Source organism: Rhinatrema bivittatum, chromosome 4 (assembly GCF_901001135.1).
Source record: "Rhinatrema bivittatum chromosome 4, aRhiBiv1.1, whole genome shotgun sequence".
Lineage (NCBI taxonomy): Eukaryota > Metazoa > Chordata > Amphibia > Gymnophiona > Rhinatrematidae > Rhinatrema > Rhinatrema bivittatum.
This window is the reverse complement of record NC_042618.1, coordinates 392002051-392021064: the sequence shown is the minus strand read 5'-3', so window position 1 is coordinate 392021064 and position 19014 is coordinate 392002051. Positions and strand designations below refer to the sequence as shown.

Below are 19014 nucleotides of genomic sequence, written 5' to 3'. Positions count from 1 at the left end.
GCAGCGCATTTTCCTTTAAGCTAAGAGACAAAGTTTTCTAACATTGCCAGGCAGTCATCATGCTTGGAAACTGCTGTTTGGAGCGTAATAATAGCACAACCGTAAACATCGACAGTATCTTTTAATTCATCAGTAGAGGACTGTATCTTTTGCAGCTGGTCAGTCAAAACTGCAGTGACAGCTCGTGACAGCTTTCATCATAGCCTCTGAAATGCTGTCTGTACTAGGCCAACCATCCAGTGCTATCTTGTCTTTGAACCCAATCGTCTTATCCATTCCCATCTTCCGAGTTTGTCTTGTCATATAACCTGCTGATCTTACTAATCAATTGTCCATGAAAAACAGGTCTCAAAAAGGTGCTTCAATACAAGGAAGGATTTGAATAGCAGCAGTAAAAAGCTGAATATGCTAGTGATCCCAGGGGAGCAGGACTCGGAGATGGTTGCTCAGTGTGACATCATCACTCCATCCCTCCCAGCTTCCTTCTAATGCTTCTGTATTTACAAAGGCACTCCTGGACAGTCGCTGCTGCCACAGGGGCTCGGCATGCAACAGCGCGAAAGCATATTCCCGCTCGCGCGTGATGGGCACCCACCAAACAATGGCTACAGCCACTGCATCTGGGTGAAAAGCCTCTGCATAGCACGTAAGAACAGATTATTCCCTAAGTTCGACAAGTATGCCCCATCCGGGGCATACAGTTCTGCGCAATGCCCATCCACCCATTCATGACGCAAATGATAACAACCCTGGAGTTGTATGGCATGGGCTACCTGCCGGTTGAACTTAACACAGTATTTACCCCACCCCCCGGTTCACATCAAGCTATGATGGGGTATGATGTCGGACCAGCAGATTTTTGCTGACAGCCAGGCAGCTAAAGTCTTTCCTGATTGCATTCATCAGGGCGATGCCGACACCTTTTCCTAAGTCATTGCTGCCAAGGTGAAGGATGATTAGGTTAGGCGGTGCTGTTCTCACTCTTCTCGACTGCAACATTGGCCAGAGCTGATGCCATCGCATGCCTCCTCAACCCAGCCAATTGATTGTCCAACCTTTTTGTGAGAACCTAAGGTCATGAACAAACTTCCCTTTGATGGCTCTTCTCTGTGCATGCGTGATGATTGAGTGGCCAACAATCTATGCAGAGTGACACCGAACGACAGCTGCAAGTGAGATAGAAAAACTAAGTCATGGTGCATACCCAGCCAGGTGAAAGCACAAGGGAACTGTCCTCGTGCCTAATGTATGACATGTAAGCTCCTAACCTCCAGCGACCCAATCGCTGTCTACAGGATCCCGGTGATGGCAGCACTGGAAGCTGCTCCAATGTGGAATGAGTGAGTGTCAAAACATTTGGGGGTAGATTTTATAAATGTACGCGCGGGCGTACTTTTGTTCGTGCACCAGGCGTGAACAAAAGTACGCTGGATTTTATAAGATACGCGCGTAGCCGCGCGTATCTTATAAAATCTGGGGTCGGCACGCGCAAGGGGGTGCACATTTGTGCAACCTGTGCGCGCCGAGCCCAGCGCACGCTGCCTGTTCCCTTCGCCTCCCCTCACCTTCCCCTACCTAACCCACCCCCCGGCCCTATCTACCCCCCCCCTACCTTTGTTGGCAGATTTATGCCTGCGGAAAGCAGGCATAAATCTGCGCGCACCAGCAGGCTGCTGGCGCGCCATCACCCGACCCGGGGGCTAGTCCGGAGACCTCGACCACGCCCCCGGGCCGGCGCCACGCCCGCCCCCAAAATGCCGCGTCACTTGCAGCCCGCCCCCGAAACGAAGCGGCACTCGCTGCACGCCCCCTGACACACCCCCGACAGGCCCCTCCATGCAAGCCCCGGGACTTACACGTGTCCCGGGGCTTGCGCGCACCGCCGAGTCTATGCAAAATAGGCTCGGTGCACACAGGGGGGGTTTGGGGTAGGTTTTTGGGGGGTACGCCCGTACCCCTTTGAAAATCTACCCCTTGATCTGGAGTCCCACTTCTGCTAGACCTTTCTTGACACCACCGAAAACTGATAGTGAGTTAAAGGGGATTTATCGCAGTGTAGCAAAAATAAACCGTTCCTTTTGGGCGTAGGGCTAGGTATCGGGTTACTGCCACTACTGGAAATGTCTTCAGATCCCTGACCACTGTCAGTGTGATGGCTTGTCCACGGGTGCTCTGGTCAGTCTTAGACTGCCTTAACTTTAGGTATAAGTTGCCACCTGTGACATTGATGTCCTCCCTTAGCAAACCCTGAAGCTGAGATGCCTTACACGACAGTGCCATAAACTCGCTGATGCGCAGGGCACCAAAAAATGCCAGCACAAAGGCATCCTGGAAAAGCATAGTCTGGAACTCTTCAGTACCTACTGTGGGCAAGACATGACACAGCTGTAGCAGCAGGTCATGGGTTAGTGGTTTCCGAGCATCATGCCGAGACAGAGATTCTCTGGCCCAGCCTAGCATCACTCTTTTCACCATGAAATGCTGCTCAGCATGACCTGTTTCAAGCTTTGAGAAGAAACCTAGGGCCACTAGGTGCAAACAAACCATGTTCCTGGACAGTTCCTGCTGCTTGGCGTGAATAATGGAGCTAATCAAGAGGTCCTCTGGAACCCGGTAGCCGGATCAGCGGTTTGCAATGTGAAACGCCTTCACTTTGCTGTAGTTGCAGATGTATTGATTCAGTACAAATAAAATGTAATGTCACAGAAATGGTATTCATCTAATAAAGGTAAAGCTTTAAAACTATATCTAATGTCTACTCGGGCTGTGTGTGCTAAAGCCAGTTCTCGGCCCTTTCGGAGTGAGCCGGTGCATGGCAGACAAGCCAAGCACACATAAGACACGAGCGGTGCATGCTGGAAATTCAACCGTGGTGCCTGCCCCATGACAGATTGCAGATTTAAACACATCTGCAGCCAATGTGCCACACCACACCAGGCTAACAAATATCCACACAGCGATAAGTAAGGGAAATTAGCAGGCCTTAGACCCAACCCCAGTGAGCTGGCAAGCGATGCTTCCCTGGTTGGCCTGCTATCCCAATAGGGCCACGGCAAATACTGTACTGAGCGGTTTCCAAGAAGGTTTTTTTGTTCCCCATATGGGTCAAACACAATCCACTAAGGTAGCCAATGCACCTTCAGCGCACATTCGGGCTGACATTATACGGGAGAAGCTCGGAAAGGAGGTTCAGCTGAGGCGCATAGCCGGCCTGTTCTCTGAGCCTCCCTTAGAGCACCTGGTGCTCTCCCCTCTAGCAGTCGTTTCCAAGAAGAAGCCCAGAAAATACAGGTTCATACACCCACTCAGAGCTTCCGTGAACAACCATATTCCTTCGAAATGCTGCTCAGTTCAATATTCTTCCTTCGACACTGCGTTGGACTTATTAAGATCCTATGGTCAGGGCGCCCTCATGGCTAAAGTAGACATTGAGTCGGCATTTAGGCTGCTCCCAGTGCACCCGAGCAGTTTCCATTTGCTTGGCTTCCAATTTGAGGGCTTTTACTATGACAAGTGTCTTCCAATGGGATGCTCGGTCTCCTGCGCTTATTTCGATACCTTCAGTACATTCCTTCACTGGAAAACTGAGGAGGCTTCCGGGCTAGCATCATTAGTTCACTATCTGGACGATTTCCTATTCATAGGAAAAAAGGATTTGCTGGAATGTGTTAAGCTGTTTCTCATGTTTCGCGATTTGGTGAGCAGATTTGGCATCCCTTTGGCAGAAGACAAGTCCCTTGGCCCGGTAACTGTCTTCACTTTCTTGGGGATTGAGCTTGATTCCACGCATATGGAATCCAGGCTGCCATGCAACATAGCAGTGAAACTGTCAGAGTTGGTGGCCGCTATCTTTATTAAACTGGAATAAAAAAACTAAAACAAATTTAAAAACAAAATTTAAAGCTAAAGTATTTCACAGTGATGTAATGAAAAGAGACAAATACCCAACTATTGGTAAAGCAGATAAAAACAGATCACAATTAGGGTTATCTTCTAATTATATTCTGCCTACAATGATTTAAAATTAAACCCACCAATTACATATATTCATCTGTGGCAGTCTTTTGAATCATTGCGAAACTTCATCAAACTCACCTATACATTCAGATATTTCTGCTATTTTATCCTTTTTTAAAAAAGGATCTAGAAAAGGGTTTAGCACACAATCCAGATGCAGGATTCTGTAATATTATGCAACAAAGGAAGAATTGGAGAATCTCTGTTCCATGAAGGGAGATAGAGGCATAGCATACCCTAAAGACTGATTTTATCCACAATGGATTCTAAATTTACTCATGAAGGCTTTATTTACGATGCCTTTTTATTTCTATTTAAAAGACAAAAATAAAAGATTTTAATCTTAAAAATATATTTTAATAAAAAATATGTTATGGTCTGCTAATAAAGATACAATTAATCCAGTTCCTTCTTATTATCCAGAAGTGATCTCTACTTTTATTTTCAATCAGACAAAAGTTATATTTGCATTTTTAAAATAGAGTTTGTGAGAAGGATTAGTCCTTAAGATACTTAAAAGTAAGCAGAATTTTACTGAGATATTTAGAAATGTCAAATTCTTTTTCAAGAAAGCCAGATAAATTTTTCATTTTATTTGGAGGAGCATAAAAAGTTTAGATGGCATCCAAACCAACCATAGCAGGTTGGGTACTTGCCAGGTTCTTGTGGCCTGGTTTGGCCTCTGTTGGAAACAGGATACTGGGCTTGATGGACTCTTGGTTTGATCCAGCATGGCAATTTCTTATATTCTTATGAGAAGATAAGTACAGCACATAGCAAATCAAGCTCTAAAGTAAACAGAGGCCGTTTAACTAGAATACAATCATTTTTTTGGGAGTAATATACATCATGCAAATATTTTTATGTAATGCGGTCACGTGGTCATGGTCAACATTACATTCATTTTCAATACAATACAGATTGAATGTTCTCATGAAAAAGAACAATACTTGTAAAGCAAGTATTCTTAAAGCAGGTTTAATATCCTCCCACCCAGAATAATTGGGCTTTGGTACGTCCCAATTGTTCTGGACTGATGTAGCAGAAAGAAAAGAAAGGAGAATATAGTATTTTCCGTAGTTTTCAGTATGCTTTGACAGAGGAATACTGGTCTAAACCAGTCTGGTTTAGTAGTAATGTTACAGATTAAAAAAGAAAGAAAGAAAGTTCTCAGCCTCCATCAGCTGGATGAGGAACTAAACCCAATCACTGTGGACCGGTATAGCAGACAAAAAGGAAAGGAAATTATCAGGTAATTATAAATTTCTCCACAGTTTTCTAAAACACTTCAGTTGAAATGGGTCTTGTTTTCCTTTAACTAAATTGTATGTGTGGTTTATGAAGGGTAAGTTTGTACTCTATTTTCATGTCCTGCCTACAGTGAAGGAAGGTATTGAGACCAGCAGATGCTGAGCACCTTGGTTTCCAAATGTTTCTCGCATTCATTTTTTAAGAATGTATCTTCTTTGTATTTTTTCCCAGATACTTATGGGCCATTGGTAAAAACGTTTGGAAGAGATGGAAGAAAAGATTCTTTGTACTGGTTCAGGTAACATTTCTTGTCTATATTAAATATATCAAATATGTTTATTCAAAACGTTATTGTATTATTAAAGCTTGATGTTAAGAACATTTGCATAATGTGTAGTGGGATCCCTGCTTGGCTGGCTGGCTACACCCAGGGAGCCGTAATGCTGGGGTCCATCTGCTGGGGGAAGAAGCTTGAGCTCCTGGGCCCTTGGTGTGGCTGTGTCCCTGGTCAATCTCATTAATCCCCCAATTCCCTAGTATCATTTCCTGGCCAGGGGCATCTTCCAGGAGGGGAAAAGTGAGCAACAACAAAAAATAATAATAATAATAATAATAAACTTACACTCTCCACTCGCAGTCCTGGTGTCCACTGAGGAAAACAAATCACAAAGACCAGCATTGGTATTCACCCAAAATTTTATTTCAGTTTGAAAAATCTAAATCCATACAAAACTTGAAAATATAAGAGTCAGCATAGTCATCAATGTGAGAAAAACCGTGGTCTCCTTGTATATGATACTCCTCCTTGGTATTCTTCTCTCCCACAGCAGAATTCATCTCTCATATTATTTCCCCTTGAAGGGTAGGATAGTCCCATTGCAGTTCCAGCATCCAAACATTGAGATAAGATGACGAAAATCCTTCTTCAAAAAGCTAGCCTTCAGAATCAGACAGATTCAACAACTCCTACTAGAATGTACAAACATTTCAACCCACTTATTTTATTTATTTATTTTATTTATTTAACGTTTTTTATATACTGACAACAGTTTGCACATCGTATTGGTGTACATTTAACTCAAAAAAAGGTAGGCAGAGCCTTTACATGGAACATTAACTATAAAATTAAAAGGTATTACAAGAAACCAATGGTAATCAGAGCATTTCATAGAACAGTAACTATAAAATTAGGGATAATGGTATTACAATAGATACAGGAAACACAGGTTTTATAATAGATATGAACTAAATGTACAAAATATTTACAAGAGAATCAAACAGCCCTATGGAACAAAAGGTTTTAATACATCATGTGGATGGAGTAGCGGGAGGGTAGGCTTGTTGAAAGAGCAGAGTTTTTAGTTTCTTTTTGAATTTTGGTGTGGATGTTTCTGTGCAGAGATCTGGAGGGAGAGAGTTCCAAAGAGTGGGGGTGGCGAGGGAGAAAGCTCTGTTCATTGTATAGATGAGCTTGAAGGGTTTGATAGAGGGGGAACGGAGTGTTCCTTGGAGGGCAGGACGTGTGGATCTAGTGGATGTGCGAGGAAGGAGTGGGGGGCAGAGCCAATTGTAGTTTTCATTGGTGATACTTTTGTGAATGAGGGATAGAGTTTTGAACAGGATACGAGATTGGATTGGTAGCCAGTGGAGTTCAACGAGGGTAGGAGCGATATGATCTCTTTTTCTAGTGTTGGTAAGGATACGTGCGGCAGTGTTCTGTAGGAGTTGTAGAGGTTTGGTGTGGCTGGAGGGGAGGCTGAGTAGGAGGGCATTACAGTAATCGATTTTGGAAAGGATGATAGATTGAAGTACTGTGCGAAAGTCAGAGAAGTGCAGGAGGGGTCTGAGTTTTCTGATGGTTTGTAGTTTAAAATAGTAGTCACTTAAGATAGCTTTGATTTGGGGTTTGAAAGAGAGTTGATTATCAAGAAGAACACCAAGGTTGCGGATGTGTGGGTGGAAGGTGGTGGAGGAGTAGGATAGAGGAGGGGAAGGAAGGGGTAATTTTGTGGAAATAAGGAGTTCAGCCTTTTGGGGGTTGAGGGCAAGATGCATGTCAGTGAGGAGTTTAATGATGGCGGTAAGGCATGATTCCCAGTTTTGGAGGGCTGAGTTAAGCGAGTCAGAGAAGGGGAAGGATTTGCACATCATCTGCGTGGATGAAGTGTTTGATGCCAAGAGTAGTGAGGAGGGTGGTGAGAGGAAGCATGTAAATGTTAAATAAGGTAGAGGAAAGAGAGGAGCCCTGGGGAACGCCCTGATCCAGTTTAATGGCATCAGATTTGTTATTGTCTAGGAGAACTGTGAATTGGCGATTTTGTAGATATGATTTAAGCCAGGAGAGTGCAACTCCAGTGATACCGATACCGTTTAGGATGTTAAGGAGGATGGTATGGTTAACAGTATCGAAAGCTGCAGAGATGTCTAACATAGCAAGGAGGTAAGAGGTACCTGAGTCAGTTCCCTTGATAATGGTGTCAGTAAGAGAGAGGAGTAAAGTTTCGGTGCTCAGGTGCTTTCGAAAGCCATGTTGTGTAGGGGGTAGAATGTTGTGTTGTTCAATGTAGTCAGAAAGGCGAGAGTTAACAAGCTTTTCTAGGGTTTTAGCGAGGAGGGGAAGGTTGGAAATGGGTCTGAAGTTAGAGAGGGTGGTGGTGGGGTCAAGATTGGGTTTTTTAAGGATAGGTTTAACTACTGCATGCTTGAGTGGGTTGGGAAGAATGCCCTGTTCTAGTGAGCAGTTCAGTATGACAGAAAGGGGTTTGGGAAAAGTTTTCGGAATGGAAAGAAGAAGTTTAGAGGGGATGGTTTCAGCGGGATGAGAGGATGGCTTCATTTTGTTTAGGATGTTTTCTATTTCCAGGGTGGAGGATGATTCAAAGGTAGACAAGGTAGAAGGGAGTGAGTTGAGGAGGGGTAGGTTCAGATTATTGGGGTTAGGGGAGAAGTGTGCAGTGAGGGAGGATACTTTGTTTTTAAAGAAAAGAGCCAGTTCATTGCAGCGGTTCTTAGAGGTGGGGATTTGGGTTTGTGTTGAGGAGGAGTTGGTAAGGTCTGTGATCAATGTAAAGAGGGCTCTGGGGTTGTGTTGGAAAACATGTATTTTTTTCGAATAGTATTCTCGTTTAGTGACAAGAATGGTGTTTCTGTATTCATGCATTTTCATCCTTCCTCTTGATTTTTTTTTAGCAAAAGCAGAAAGGAAAAACAAAGACCCAGCCATTCCAGACTTTGGGGATCTTCCCTTCTGTCAGGAATTGGTTCTACTCCGAACGTCCAAAAGTAGCAAAATCCTTAAATTCCAAAATCTGCTCCTGAGGCCAGTTCTGCTATAAAGCAGAGAAAACCCTTCTCCTCCTGGTTAGTCCACCTGGAGGATGGCAAAGACCCAAATCAAATGTTCAAGAAGATTTTTATACCCCCAAAAAAACCTCCCACAAAAAGGCGAGAATAAACCAAGGAGAAAATTCCAAATATGCCCTTCCCCGATAACTATGTTAGAAAAATTGAGCAAACACCTTAATGACAGGCAAAGCTGAGACACAAATGCAATGTATTTCATCATGATACTTGAGTTAGGTGTATTGAAAACAGAACGAGGTCAATATTCAAAGGCATATTATCAGATAACTCTCAAGTTATCCAGCTAAATGGTAGTGGTGCATCCCCAAAATTATTGGTTCAGTTTGTTATGATTTATTTTTTGGGTTTTTTTTCATTTTGATTTGGGGCCTCATTTTCTAAAGTATCGCAGCCCTGCGATACTTTAAGGAATGAGGAGCGGGGGGCCGAAACGGGGGGTGGGCCAGCGCTAGCCAGCAGCGATCGCACCGTCGCGGTGCGATCGCTGCCGGTTTCGCACCCAGTAGCGCCACCATAGAAGGTGTAGCTATTGGGCGCGAACTCAGACATGAAAAGGGCCTTACCTTTTCATCATCCATGGCGTCTTTGCGGAGTCGGCCCCGGTGACACCCCGACTCCTCCTCTTCCGGGGCCGACTCTACCCCATTTTGGTATCGCACGCGATAAGGGACTTTTCGTGTGCGAAACGTCCCTTATCGTGTGTGATCCCTATGGAAAATGAGGCCCTTGGTTTGTTAAATGTGTTTTTCTGGTTTGGTTCATTTTCCAAACCGTAAAAAGCATTAAACACATTTTTAAAAAAATGAAGTGCTAAAAAATAAAATAAAGGGCCTTTGGTGGCCCTGGCTGGTGTTACTAAGCCAAAAAACTGCCTCAAGCCAGACCCGGAACCGAGGCTTAGTCCTGGCACCAAAATGTAGGCCCAGTCTGAGGCCTAGCCCTGGGCCGGTCCAGTGCCAGGGCCTAGCTCTGGGGCTTGCCTAGAGTAGGCCAGGGCCGGGTCCTTGATATGTGCTTGGGCTAATGAACTCTCACCCCACCTCCCTTTTATCATCTTCTCAGCTTCAGTGTTAAAATGGGCAGGAGTGATGCTCAGTCATTCCAGTGCACAAACCGACCGGTGCTTGAAAAATGGCACTGTCCACAGTCCACCTGGGGATAGCACCACTATAGGGAATAACTCAAGACAAGTTGTCTTTCATGTTCTCTGATCTATGCCAATCTTCAGGCCAAATCTCAGCACACCATACTCCCCTGAAGAATATGCCGAAACCTCACTCCTTTGTTGTATCTGTGAAAAATTCCAGTTCATTCTTGAACCTGGGTGGATCTTGCCAAATTGCTAGTCCATTGAATTGATGTCTTGTTTTATGGCCTCTTTAACTGTGATATGATAATACTTCATTGTTATCCTGGCAGTGGCCATTGTTAACTTCCAAATAAAGACCCTCCCTCTCGGGATCACCTGGCAAGTGAAGTTTAGCAACCCCACAAGAAACTGGAACTGCCTCAGCATGGCCTTCTTCATCCACCACATACTGCTAATGCCTCCTTCAACCTAGCTATCTTCTCCATTTGGAGCCTAGACACCCATGCTTGTATGTCCAGTTTTATGCCCAAGAATGCAATAGACAAAACAGATCCTTCCATCTTTCCCTTTGCTAGGGGGATGCTGAATTCTGTCACTATCCTTTGGAAAATTGACAGCAAAAAAATAGCACTTGTGCTCAGCCTTGCCCACAAACAAGAAATCATCTAGGTAGTGCACTATGGTCTGGTATCCTGATGCCTGCCTGACCACCCAATGTAGAAAGAATTGAATTTCTCAAAATATGCACCTGAAATCGAACAACTGTCAGGATGCATTTGTCAAAATAGAACTCTGCTTTGAACTTGAAACCTAGGAGGTGGAATGAGTCTAGGTGTACCAGAAGCACGAAAAAAGCAAGTTCAGCTTTTGCCATGTGTGCACAGTCATCAGATTTTGAGAGGCATCTAGGTTGCAAACACACAGCTGTTTTTTGTGCACATACCTTAAACTATTTATTTTTATTTATTTCCAAGCTTTTATATACCATTCACTCAGTATAAACTGATCGGAACAGTGTACAACAAATCATTCAAATAAAACAATTCAGAAATCAATAAAAATATAAATACTTGTGTACAGCTTAAAAAACCCTTCAGTGACCAGAGAAAAGCCATATACCATAACAGACGCTGCAACAGTTAGCAACCCCCAGCTGGGAACAACCATTCCTTCACTGTTTTCATGTTCAAACACTGTTTTTTGATTATTATGAATGTTCCACTGTGCTCTGCCATGAATTCTTTGATAGTGCCGGATAGAACTCTTTTAAATAAAAATAAATTATATTAATTGCCTGGTCTAAGAATGCATAGCGCACTGCTGCACAGATGTGAGTCAATCAGGTGATTCACCGACCTACCCTCTGGGTAGGAAAGCCTAAACTTACCTAAACTTATTTGGAACCATCTGTGAAGGAGAATGGACCACATTTTGGAAATTGGGAGGGGGCAGAGAAGAAGCTACCCATTCTATCTAGCACAGTCTGTTGGCTGGTCTTTATTTGGAAATTGAACCGGGTTCAACTGAGGAAAAGAGTTCAACTGAATAAAGGGTTCTTATAGCATGGTATGACATAACCTGGATGACGCCAAAAGAAATTTCTTCAGCTTGCTGCCTATATGGGAAGCAATTTAGCCAAGGTGTCATGGCCTCAGTGCTGAGTGGAGAGGGTAATTAGGCCTGTTATTGGCCAGGGACACTTAGTGGGCCTTTTGTCGCCAATCTCTGGGAATCCTGCATTGTGTCAATGGGTGTGTGACATCACAGTTTAAGCAAGCGTGCCTAAACTCGCAATGTGCCCCCATGCAGTAGTCATGCCTCCCTGACGTAGGTATTGTCCCCTATCTCTGAAATCACCCATGTAGGTGGGGGACATCGCGGTGCTAAAAGTTCTATGCATGGCCATTTTGCCCAGTCAGATACTGAGTACTCTTATCTCCAGGATGATGAACTGTCTATGGCCATAATTTTCAAAACTTTGCATGATAATTTAACTACCCTCATCCCCTAAAAGCTTATGTGCCCGAATTACGGGGTTGAGATACCTAATCAAGTAAGTTGCCTGGTCAGACTCTCACTCTACCATAATGCTTAGAAATATGTGGAACACAGACACCCAGTTATTAAAAGATTTTAGCACTCTAGGCATTTTGTCTTTGTTTGCCTCTGCTTTTCTTTGTTCTCACTGCTTGTCTCATCCTGGTCTCTAAGAAGCAGTGAAAAAATTTCAATGAATTCCTGAGGTCCATATTCAGTAGGGCAGTAAATGGACAAGTTATTCAGCTAAAGTTAGCTGGATAACTTGTCCCTTGTATTCAATGGAATAAATGTCCCGCTGAATATAATTGCTTAAAGTTATCCAGCTACATATAGCTGGGTAAGCTATTTAGGAGGATAACTATTACATTATCCGTCCAAATAACTTTTGAATATGGACCTCTCTGTTTCCATATTTTCTTTTTAAGCTTGCGGGATACACCCTGCGCCAGCATCTCCTCATTTGGGTGCCCTCCCTGACTAGGATTTGTGCTGGGGGGAAGTAGGGATGCCAGTGGGGTCTCACTATTCCCAAACAATAGCCCCAGTTTGAGGCAAAAAGGACAGACTGCAGAGGACTGTCAGTAAACTTGCAATAAAATTGCGGTTGCCTGGCGTAAATGAAAAAGAAAGCTGCAACACCAGCTCACACTTATTTGGTGCAGTCCCGCAAAGGCCTGCCCACCCTGCTCCTCCTCCCTCCAAACTACTCACTATGCCCCTACTATCCCCCACCCCCAGACCCTCCCCTCTCCCGGAGGCTCTGGCACTAGTCCTCTTCAGTTTCTTCAGTTGCAGTGGTCTGTCTTGTGCATCATGCCTCCTTTTGAGCAATATTCAAATGCAGTTTAAAATCTCACCTTTTTGAGATTACTTATAAATCCTAACTACTTCTCTATAATAAATTCACTTTCCTTAGACTCTTGTTTGTCTTATATGTTTGTCTTGACTAGATTGTAAGTTCAGAAGAGCAGGGACTGTTTCTTATGTGTATCTGTACTGTGCTGCATATATCGAGTAGTGCTTTAGAAATGGTAAATACTGATAGCAGTAGTAATAGTAGAAAGAAAGTGGTTTGGTAGTGAATTTACTGTATGCAGTGCTGTGGTTTCCCCAGGAGATGGCAACAGTGTATTACATATACTGTATTAAATCAGCGTCAAGGTTCCTTCTTAGTATCAGAAAAAGTTATTTCTTGGTTTACTATTTCTTTGCCTTGGAAAGTTAATGACAAGAAAGGTTAATTCTCCAGTATCAGAGACAGCGCTAAATTTTATTTATTTTTGTATTTATTAATCGACAAATGTATTTGCTCTAGATGAAGTACAAGATAAAACAATCATAAAATAATAAAACATCTTTCATATAAGACAAAACAATACAACGAATATTAAATAAAATACAATAAAACCAGAAAGGCTAAGCTGACACCACTGCAGGAGATAGTTCAATAAAAGGCTTGCTAGAACAAAAAATATATCTGAATTCAAGAAAGTATTAGATAAACACAGAGGATCTCTGAGGGGAAGTAGTAAGGATTGTAAAGCTGAATAGTTAGTGTGAATGGCAGACTAGATATGCCATATAGTCTTATTCTGCCATCATATTTCCATGTTTCTATGTAATACAGATATCGGGGGAGAGGGGAGATATCACAGTATTTCAGCAGCAGGGAAGGGTTGACTGGATAGGTCTGCTAATCTGAAACTGACATTAATTTATGTTTGTTTCTATGTTATAATATTTTATTAAAATTATTCCTAGGCACATCTATTTTCCATTGGTCTGCTTTGATATTTATGAGTAGGAGGTACAGCAGGCATTTGTTGCCTCTTAATCTTCAGTATGTAATAAATCTGAGCACTGTAAATTGCACATCTAAATACCAATGAAGACTACGAGAATAGGCCGGTAATACGTTCAATTTTTGGGGCATTACCGGCCCAGTTAAATATTATGCAAATTCACTTTGCAGCAACTGATAAAGTTCACACAAAATTGCAGACTTTATCACCATATAACTTAACTGTACCAATGCAAACTATAGACGTTTCCCAGAAAGACTCTGTTTTGAGTAATTTAGCTCATGTAAAATTGCTAATGAGCTGATTTGTATGATTTTTCAACATAGTGGGGCAGATTTTAAAAAGCCCTACACGCGCGAGCCTATTCTGCATAGGCCTGGCAATGCACGCAAGCCCCGGGACGCGCGTATGTCCCGGGGCTTTGTGAAAGGGGCGGGGTGGGGCCGAGGCCTCCAGCACAGTGGCTGTGCCGGGGGATCTCACGCCGGCACTCGGCCGGCACTCGCAACCTACACCTGCCCAGAGGCAGGCGCAACTTTTGGAAAGTTAGGGGGGGTTAGGGAGGGGAAGGGAGGGAAAGGTGGGGGGGGGGGGGCAGAAGGAAAGTACCCTCCGGTTTCCAAGCCCGTGGCTGTCAGCGGGCTCGAGAACCGACGCTGGCAAAATTGAGCGTCGGCTGTCAAACCCGCTGACAGCCGCCGCTCCTGTCAAAAAGGAGGCGCTAGGAACGTGTTAGTATCCCTAGCGCCTTATTTTGCCCGTTTTTACCGCCGGGCCTAATTTAAATACTGAATCGCGCGCACCGGCGAGTGGCCGGTGCGCGCGCCGGGAGAACGGGCGTTTGCCCGCTCTCCCGCGGACTTTACTGTATCGGCCTGACTGAGAGGCTGTTCCACACATCCACAACCATCTCTGTAAAGAAATATTTCCTAAGATTATTCAAGAGTCTACCCCTTTCAGCCTCATCTCAGACCTGCAAATATTCTAAAACACCTATGAATGTGAAATTCATAGCTGCTGCATAATAAGGGGCGGATTTTAAGAGCCCTGCTCGCCTAAATCTGCCCAAAACCGGGCGGATTTAGGCGAGCAGGGCACTGCGCGCCGGTAGGCCTATTTTACATAGGTCTACCGGCGCGCGCAGAGCCCCGGGACTCGCGTAAGTCCCGGGGTTTTCGGAGGGGGCGTGTCGGGGACTGTGTCGGGGGCGGGCCCGAACCGCGCAGTGTTTTCGGGGCGTGTCGGGAGCGTTCCGGGGGTGGGCCCGGGGGCGTGGCCGCGCCCTCTGGACCCACCCCCAGATCGCGTCCCGGCGCGCTAGCGGCCCGCTGGCGCGCGAGGATTTACTTCTCCCTCCGGGAGGCGTAAATCCCCCAACAAAGGTAAGGGGGGGGTTTAGACAGGGCCGGGCGGGTGGGTTAGGTAGGGGAAGGGAGGGGAAGGTGAGGGGAGGGCAAAAGAAAGTTCCCTCCGAGGCCGCTCCGATTTCGGAGCGGTCTCGGAGGGAACGGGGGTAGGCTGCGCGGCTCGGCGCACGCCGGCTATACGAAATCGATAGCCTTGCGCGCGCCGATCCCGGATTTCAGCGGATACGCGCGGCTACGCGCGTATCTACTGAAATCCAGCGTACTTTTGTTTGCGCCTGGAGCGCCAACAAAAGTACGCCTATTCGCGGTTTTTGAAAATCTACCCCTAAGTGAGTATGCATTATATCAGGCACAATCTTGCCCCTCCCAGGATTACTTAAAATAACCACTCTCTTGTTTCACAGTCCTCTCACAAAGGGGTACATTTTAAAAGACAGCGCACTCTGGATTTTATAAGATACGCGCGTAGCCTATAAAATCCGGGGTCGGCGCGCGCAAGGGGGTGCACGTTTGTGCAACTTGCGCGTGCCGAGCCCTGCATGCGCTGCCCGTTCCCTCCACCCCCCCCCCCACACACCTTCCCCTCCCTTCCCCTACCTAACCCACCCTCCCGGCCCTATCTAGACCCCCCCCACACCTTTATCGGAGAAGTTACTACTGCCTCCCGGCAGTAGTAACTTGCGCGCGCCGGCGTGGCAGGCCCCGACACAGGCCGCTGTGTCAGGGCACTCGGCCACGCCCACAGACCGCCCACACGCCCCCGAACACCGCCTCGATCCACAACCACGCCCCCTGGCCACGCCCCCGGCCGCCCCTTTTTGCAAGCCCCGGGACTTCGCGCGTCCCGGGGCTTGCGCGCGCAGGGGGGGTTTTAAAAGGGTTACGCGCGTACCTTATGCACGTAACCCTTTTAAAATCCGGCCCAAAATGCTTTGGGATAAACTTTTAGTAGATTACCCCGCTATCGATGTATTCACATAGGGGTAGATTTTAAAAGTCGGCGCGCCGCCGGTGCACTCAAAGCGCCGGGATGCGCGTAAGTCCCGGGGCTTCGTAAAGGGGCGGGAGGGGGCGTGTCCAGGGGGCGTGTCCGGGGACAGGGGGTGGTCAAAAGCGGGTCCGGGGGCGTGGTGACGGTTCGGGGGTGGGCCGGGAGGGCGGGTCCCGTGTCTCCTGGCACTGCGGCCTGTGCCGGGAGATGGTGAGGCGGTGCGCGCAAGTTACGCCTGCCTCAAACAGGCGTAACTTGTACAACAAAGGTAGTGGAGGGGTTTAGGTAGGGCTGGGGGGTGGGTTAGATAGGGGAAGGGAGGGGAAGGTGGGGCTACGCAGAAGGAAAGTTCCCTCCGAGGCCGCTCCGAGGTAAAGGAGGCAGGCTGCATGGCTCGGCGCGTGCAGGCTGCCGATTTTGCGCAGCTTTGCGCATGCCGACCCCGGATTTTATAAGATCCGCGCAGCTACGCGCATATCTTATAAAATCTGGTGTACTTTTGTTTGTGCCAGTTGCGCAAACAAAAGTACGCGCGCGTGTACTTTTTTAAAATCTACTTCATATTTTTGAGCCCACACAAATTCTGCCGGTTTTCAATACACAAGGTACCTGCATATGTTGTGTTTGTATATTGCCTCATTGTACAGATAAATGTCTGGTGTTGTTCAATGAAAGTGTAAAAATGTGCATTACTTGTATGCCTACTGCAAGCGTACATATTTTGGGAACTGAAATGTTTATGCACAATGCCCAGCCGTGCCTCCAAAACGCCTTCTTTCTGTGCAGCCAAAAGCATGCTTTATACTTTCTAGTGGCTAAAAATCTGCTTAGCCAGATATGGTTTATTTAAGTGCATTAACTCTATTCTCACCCATATAAAAGGTGCCTAAGCCTTTGAAAATTTACCTTTTCATACACAGTAAGAGATTTCCTGCTCAGAGCGTGCCAACATAGGAGGGAATTTTCAAAGGAGTTACGTGCGTAAAAGTAGCTTTTATCATAGCAATTTTAAAAAGCATATTCATGTGCTTAAATCCTTTTATAAATTCAGCCCTATAGAGTACATTTTTTAAAGGAGTTATAAGCGTAAAAGTAGCAATTTTCAAAAAACCATTTAAGCATGTAAAACGTTTTGAAAATTACTTCCTTAGGTAATTACCTAAGTAACATACTATTGAAGTAATTTTCAAAAGCCATTTACTCGAGTAATGCTTTTTAAAATCAGGCCCTTAGTGTACCAGTGCACTCAGTGTAAAAAGATACTTTTATACATATAAGTAGTAGCCTCCACACTATCAAAATAGTCATAGGTTTGCCTATTGCCTGGTTTGCAATTATTTTAAAAGATACTTTTATTGCATACAAACTTTCTTCTCCATATATTTGGAAAGATGTGATTTTGGAAACCGCTGTGAAATGGGATCTGTCTCAGTGTTTCCAATCTAGTGATATGTATTTTCCTATGACCCTCTATATCTATAATAAGTTGTAAATAATCTTTCTTATAGAATAAGTTATTACATTCCTAAGAATGTTTTGGATAAGGTAAGATTAATAGGTAGGAGGAGCAGCGTGCTGTACCAGTAGAGGGCAGCAATATATCAAATAATATGTGACATTACCAGCTTTGGTGGTAATGCATTTTTTCTGATTGTAAGAAATATGAATTATTTGCAAATCGCAAAAATGCAGCTGATTAATATTTTGTTATTGATCTGGTTTGTATGTGGAATAGAGGCGCAGTGCCTTTGATTCTTAGGCTGCTATACATTTTGAAGGCTTGTATGCCATGCCATTTGTTATGAGGAGGATTCAGTCATGCATCTCCCAAAAATGACTCTGTGATGCATTGGTACAAGTGTTTCAAAGAGTTATCTAAAGCTAAAGTTTCACCCAGAGGTCAAGAAAGTGTCTAAACTGATAAAATTATGACTGGAATTCAGGAAGTGACACAACCTTAACAAAGTCATTTGAAATCGTTTGACAGTAAATTTCCTAGCCTAAAGCACAGAGAATCCTATGCTTTTCTAACAGTCTTTTCAGAGTAGATTTTAAATTGCTAAGTATGAGCTGGGTATTGATGCAACCTGATTGCCCCCCAAAGGCGATTTTCGATCCTAACCCAGGACCCCTGCAGCCAAAAGGCTTCCATCAACAACTTGACATCAAATAGATTGTGTCATACAGATGGTGACTCGGAGGACTGAGAGCTGCCATTTACAGCACTGATGACAACTGCAGAGATCAGTGAGACTTTAAGATTGCTTTAATAGGACTGGCACCTAGCAGTTTAGCTCACATTCTTTGTGACAGAGTGTCATTCCGGGACTTGTCTTAGATGCATATTAGAACATTCAAAGCTTGTAGCTTCCTTCTTGGGGAAAAAACAAACAAACATATGGCTCTGTGGTTAAAACGATCAATTTCTAGCTACAAACATTTTGTGGGTTTTGTTTTGTAACTAATGAGATTCAAGCTTAAAGTCCATGCTTTGTTAGTAGCAGGTATGGGAAGAGAAAATTCTTACCTTGATCGTATATTTCTGTTCCATGAGGAAATTGTACATTATCATAAAGTCAGCATGAAAACATATGTTTTCTATGTATGTTGTATTAATTTTTTTTTAACTGTGCATGTTTGTTGATATTTAATCTGTTTAGTTGCATGGTGCAATCTTAGCTTTGTTATTTTCTTTAGGTCAGTCAATACACATTTGCAATGTGCAGCTATCGGGAGAAAAAAGCTGAGCCTCAGGAGTTACTTCAACTTGATGGATACACCGTGGACTATACTGACCCACAGCCAGGTACAATATGCACATGGCAGATTATTTCTGAGAGCCTCATTTCTAGTACAAGAAGTTAGCTAAATATCATTTTAAAATCAAACTTTCATTTTCTTGTATATGAAGTATTTTGTAGTCTATGTACAGTCCCACATTTATCTATAAAAAAAAAAAAGGCTTTAACAGAAGCTACACTTTAATGAAAACATTTTTCAAAACAGAATTAGGAATGGATCTTCCCAGAGAACAGTTAGATTATACATGTACAAAAATAACAAGGTCTCCAAACAAAATTATTTTTGTCATTA

General features: G+C 44.4%; 1 protein-coding gene across 6 annotated transcripts in view; it reads left to right on the top strand.

The window, feature by feature from the left end:
- CADPS (calcium dependent secretion activator) overlaps positions 1-19014 on the top strand; it is a 1086201-nt gene that overhangs the window by 604264 nt on the left and 462923 nt on the right. For all 6 annotated transcript variants that reach the window (XM_029601011.1, XM_029601008.1, XM_029601007.1 and 3 more), the window contains 2 exons: positions 5500-5566; positions 18619-18727. In XM_029601011.1, coding sequence (XP_029456871.1) covers positions 5500-5566; positions 18619-18727 — 176 coding nt within the window. The remainder of the gene's footprint in view (positions 1-5499; positions 5567-18618; positions 18728-19014) is intronic.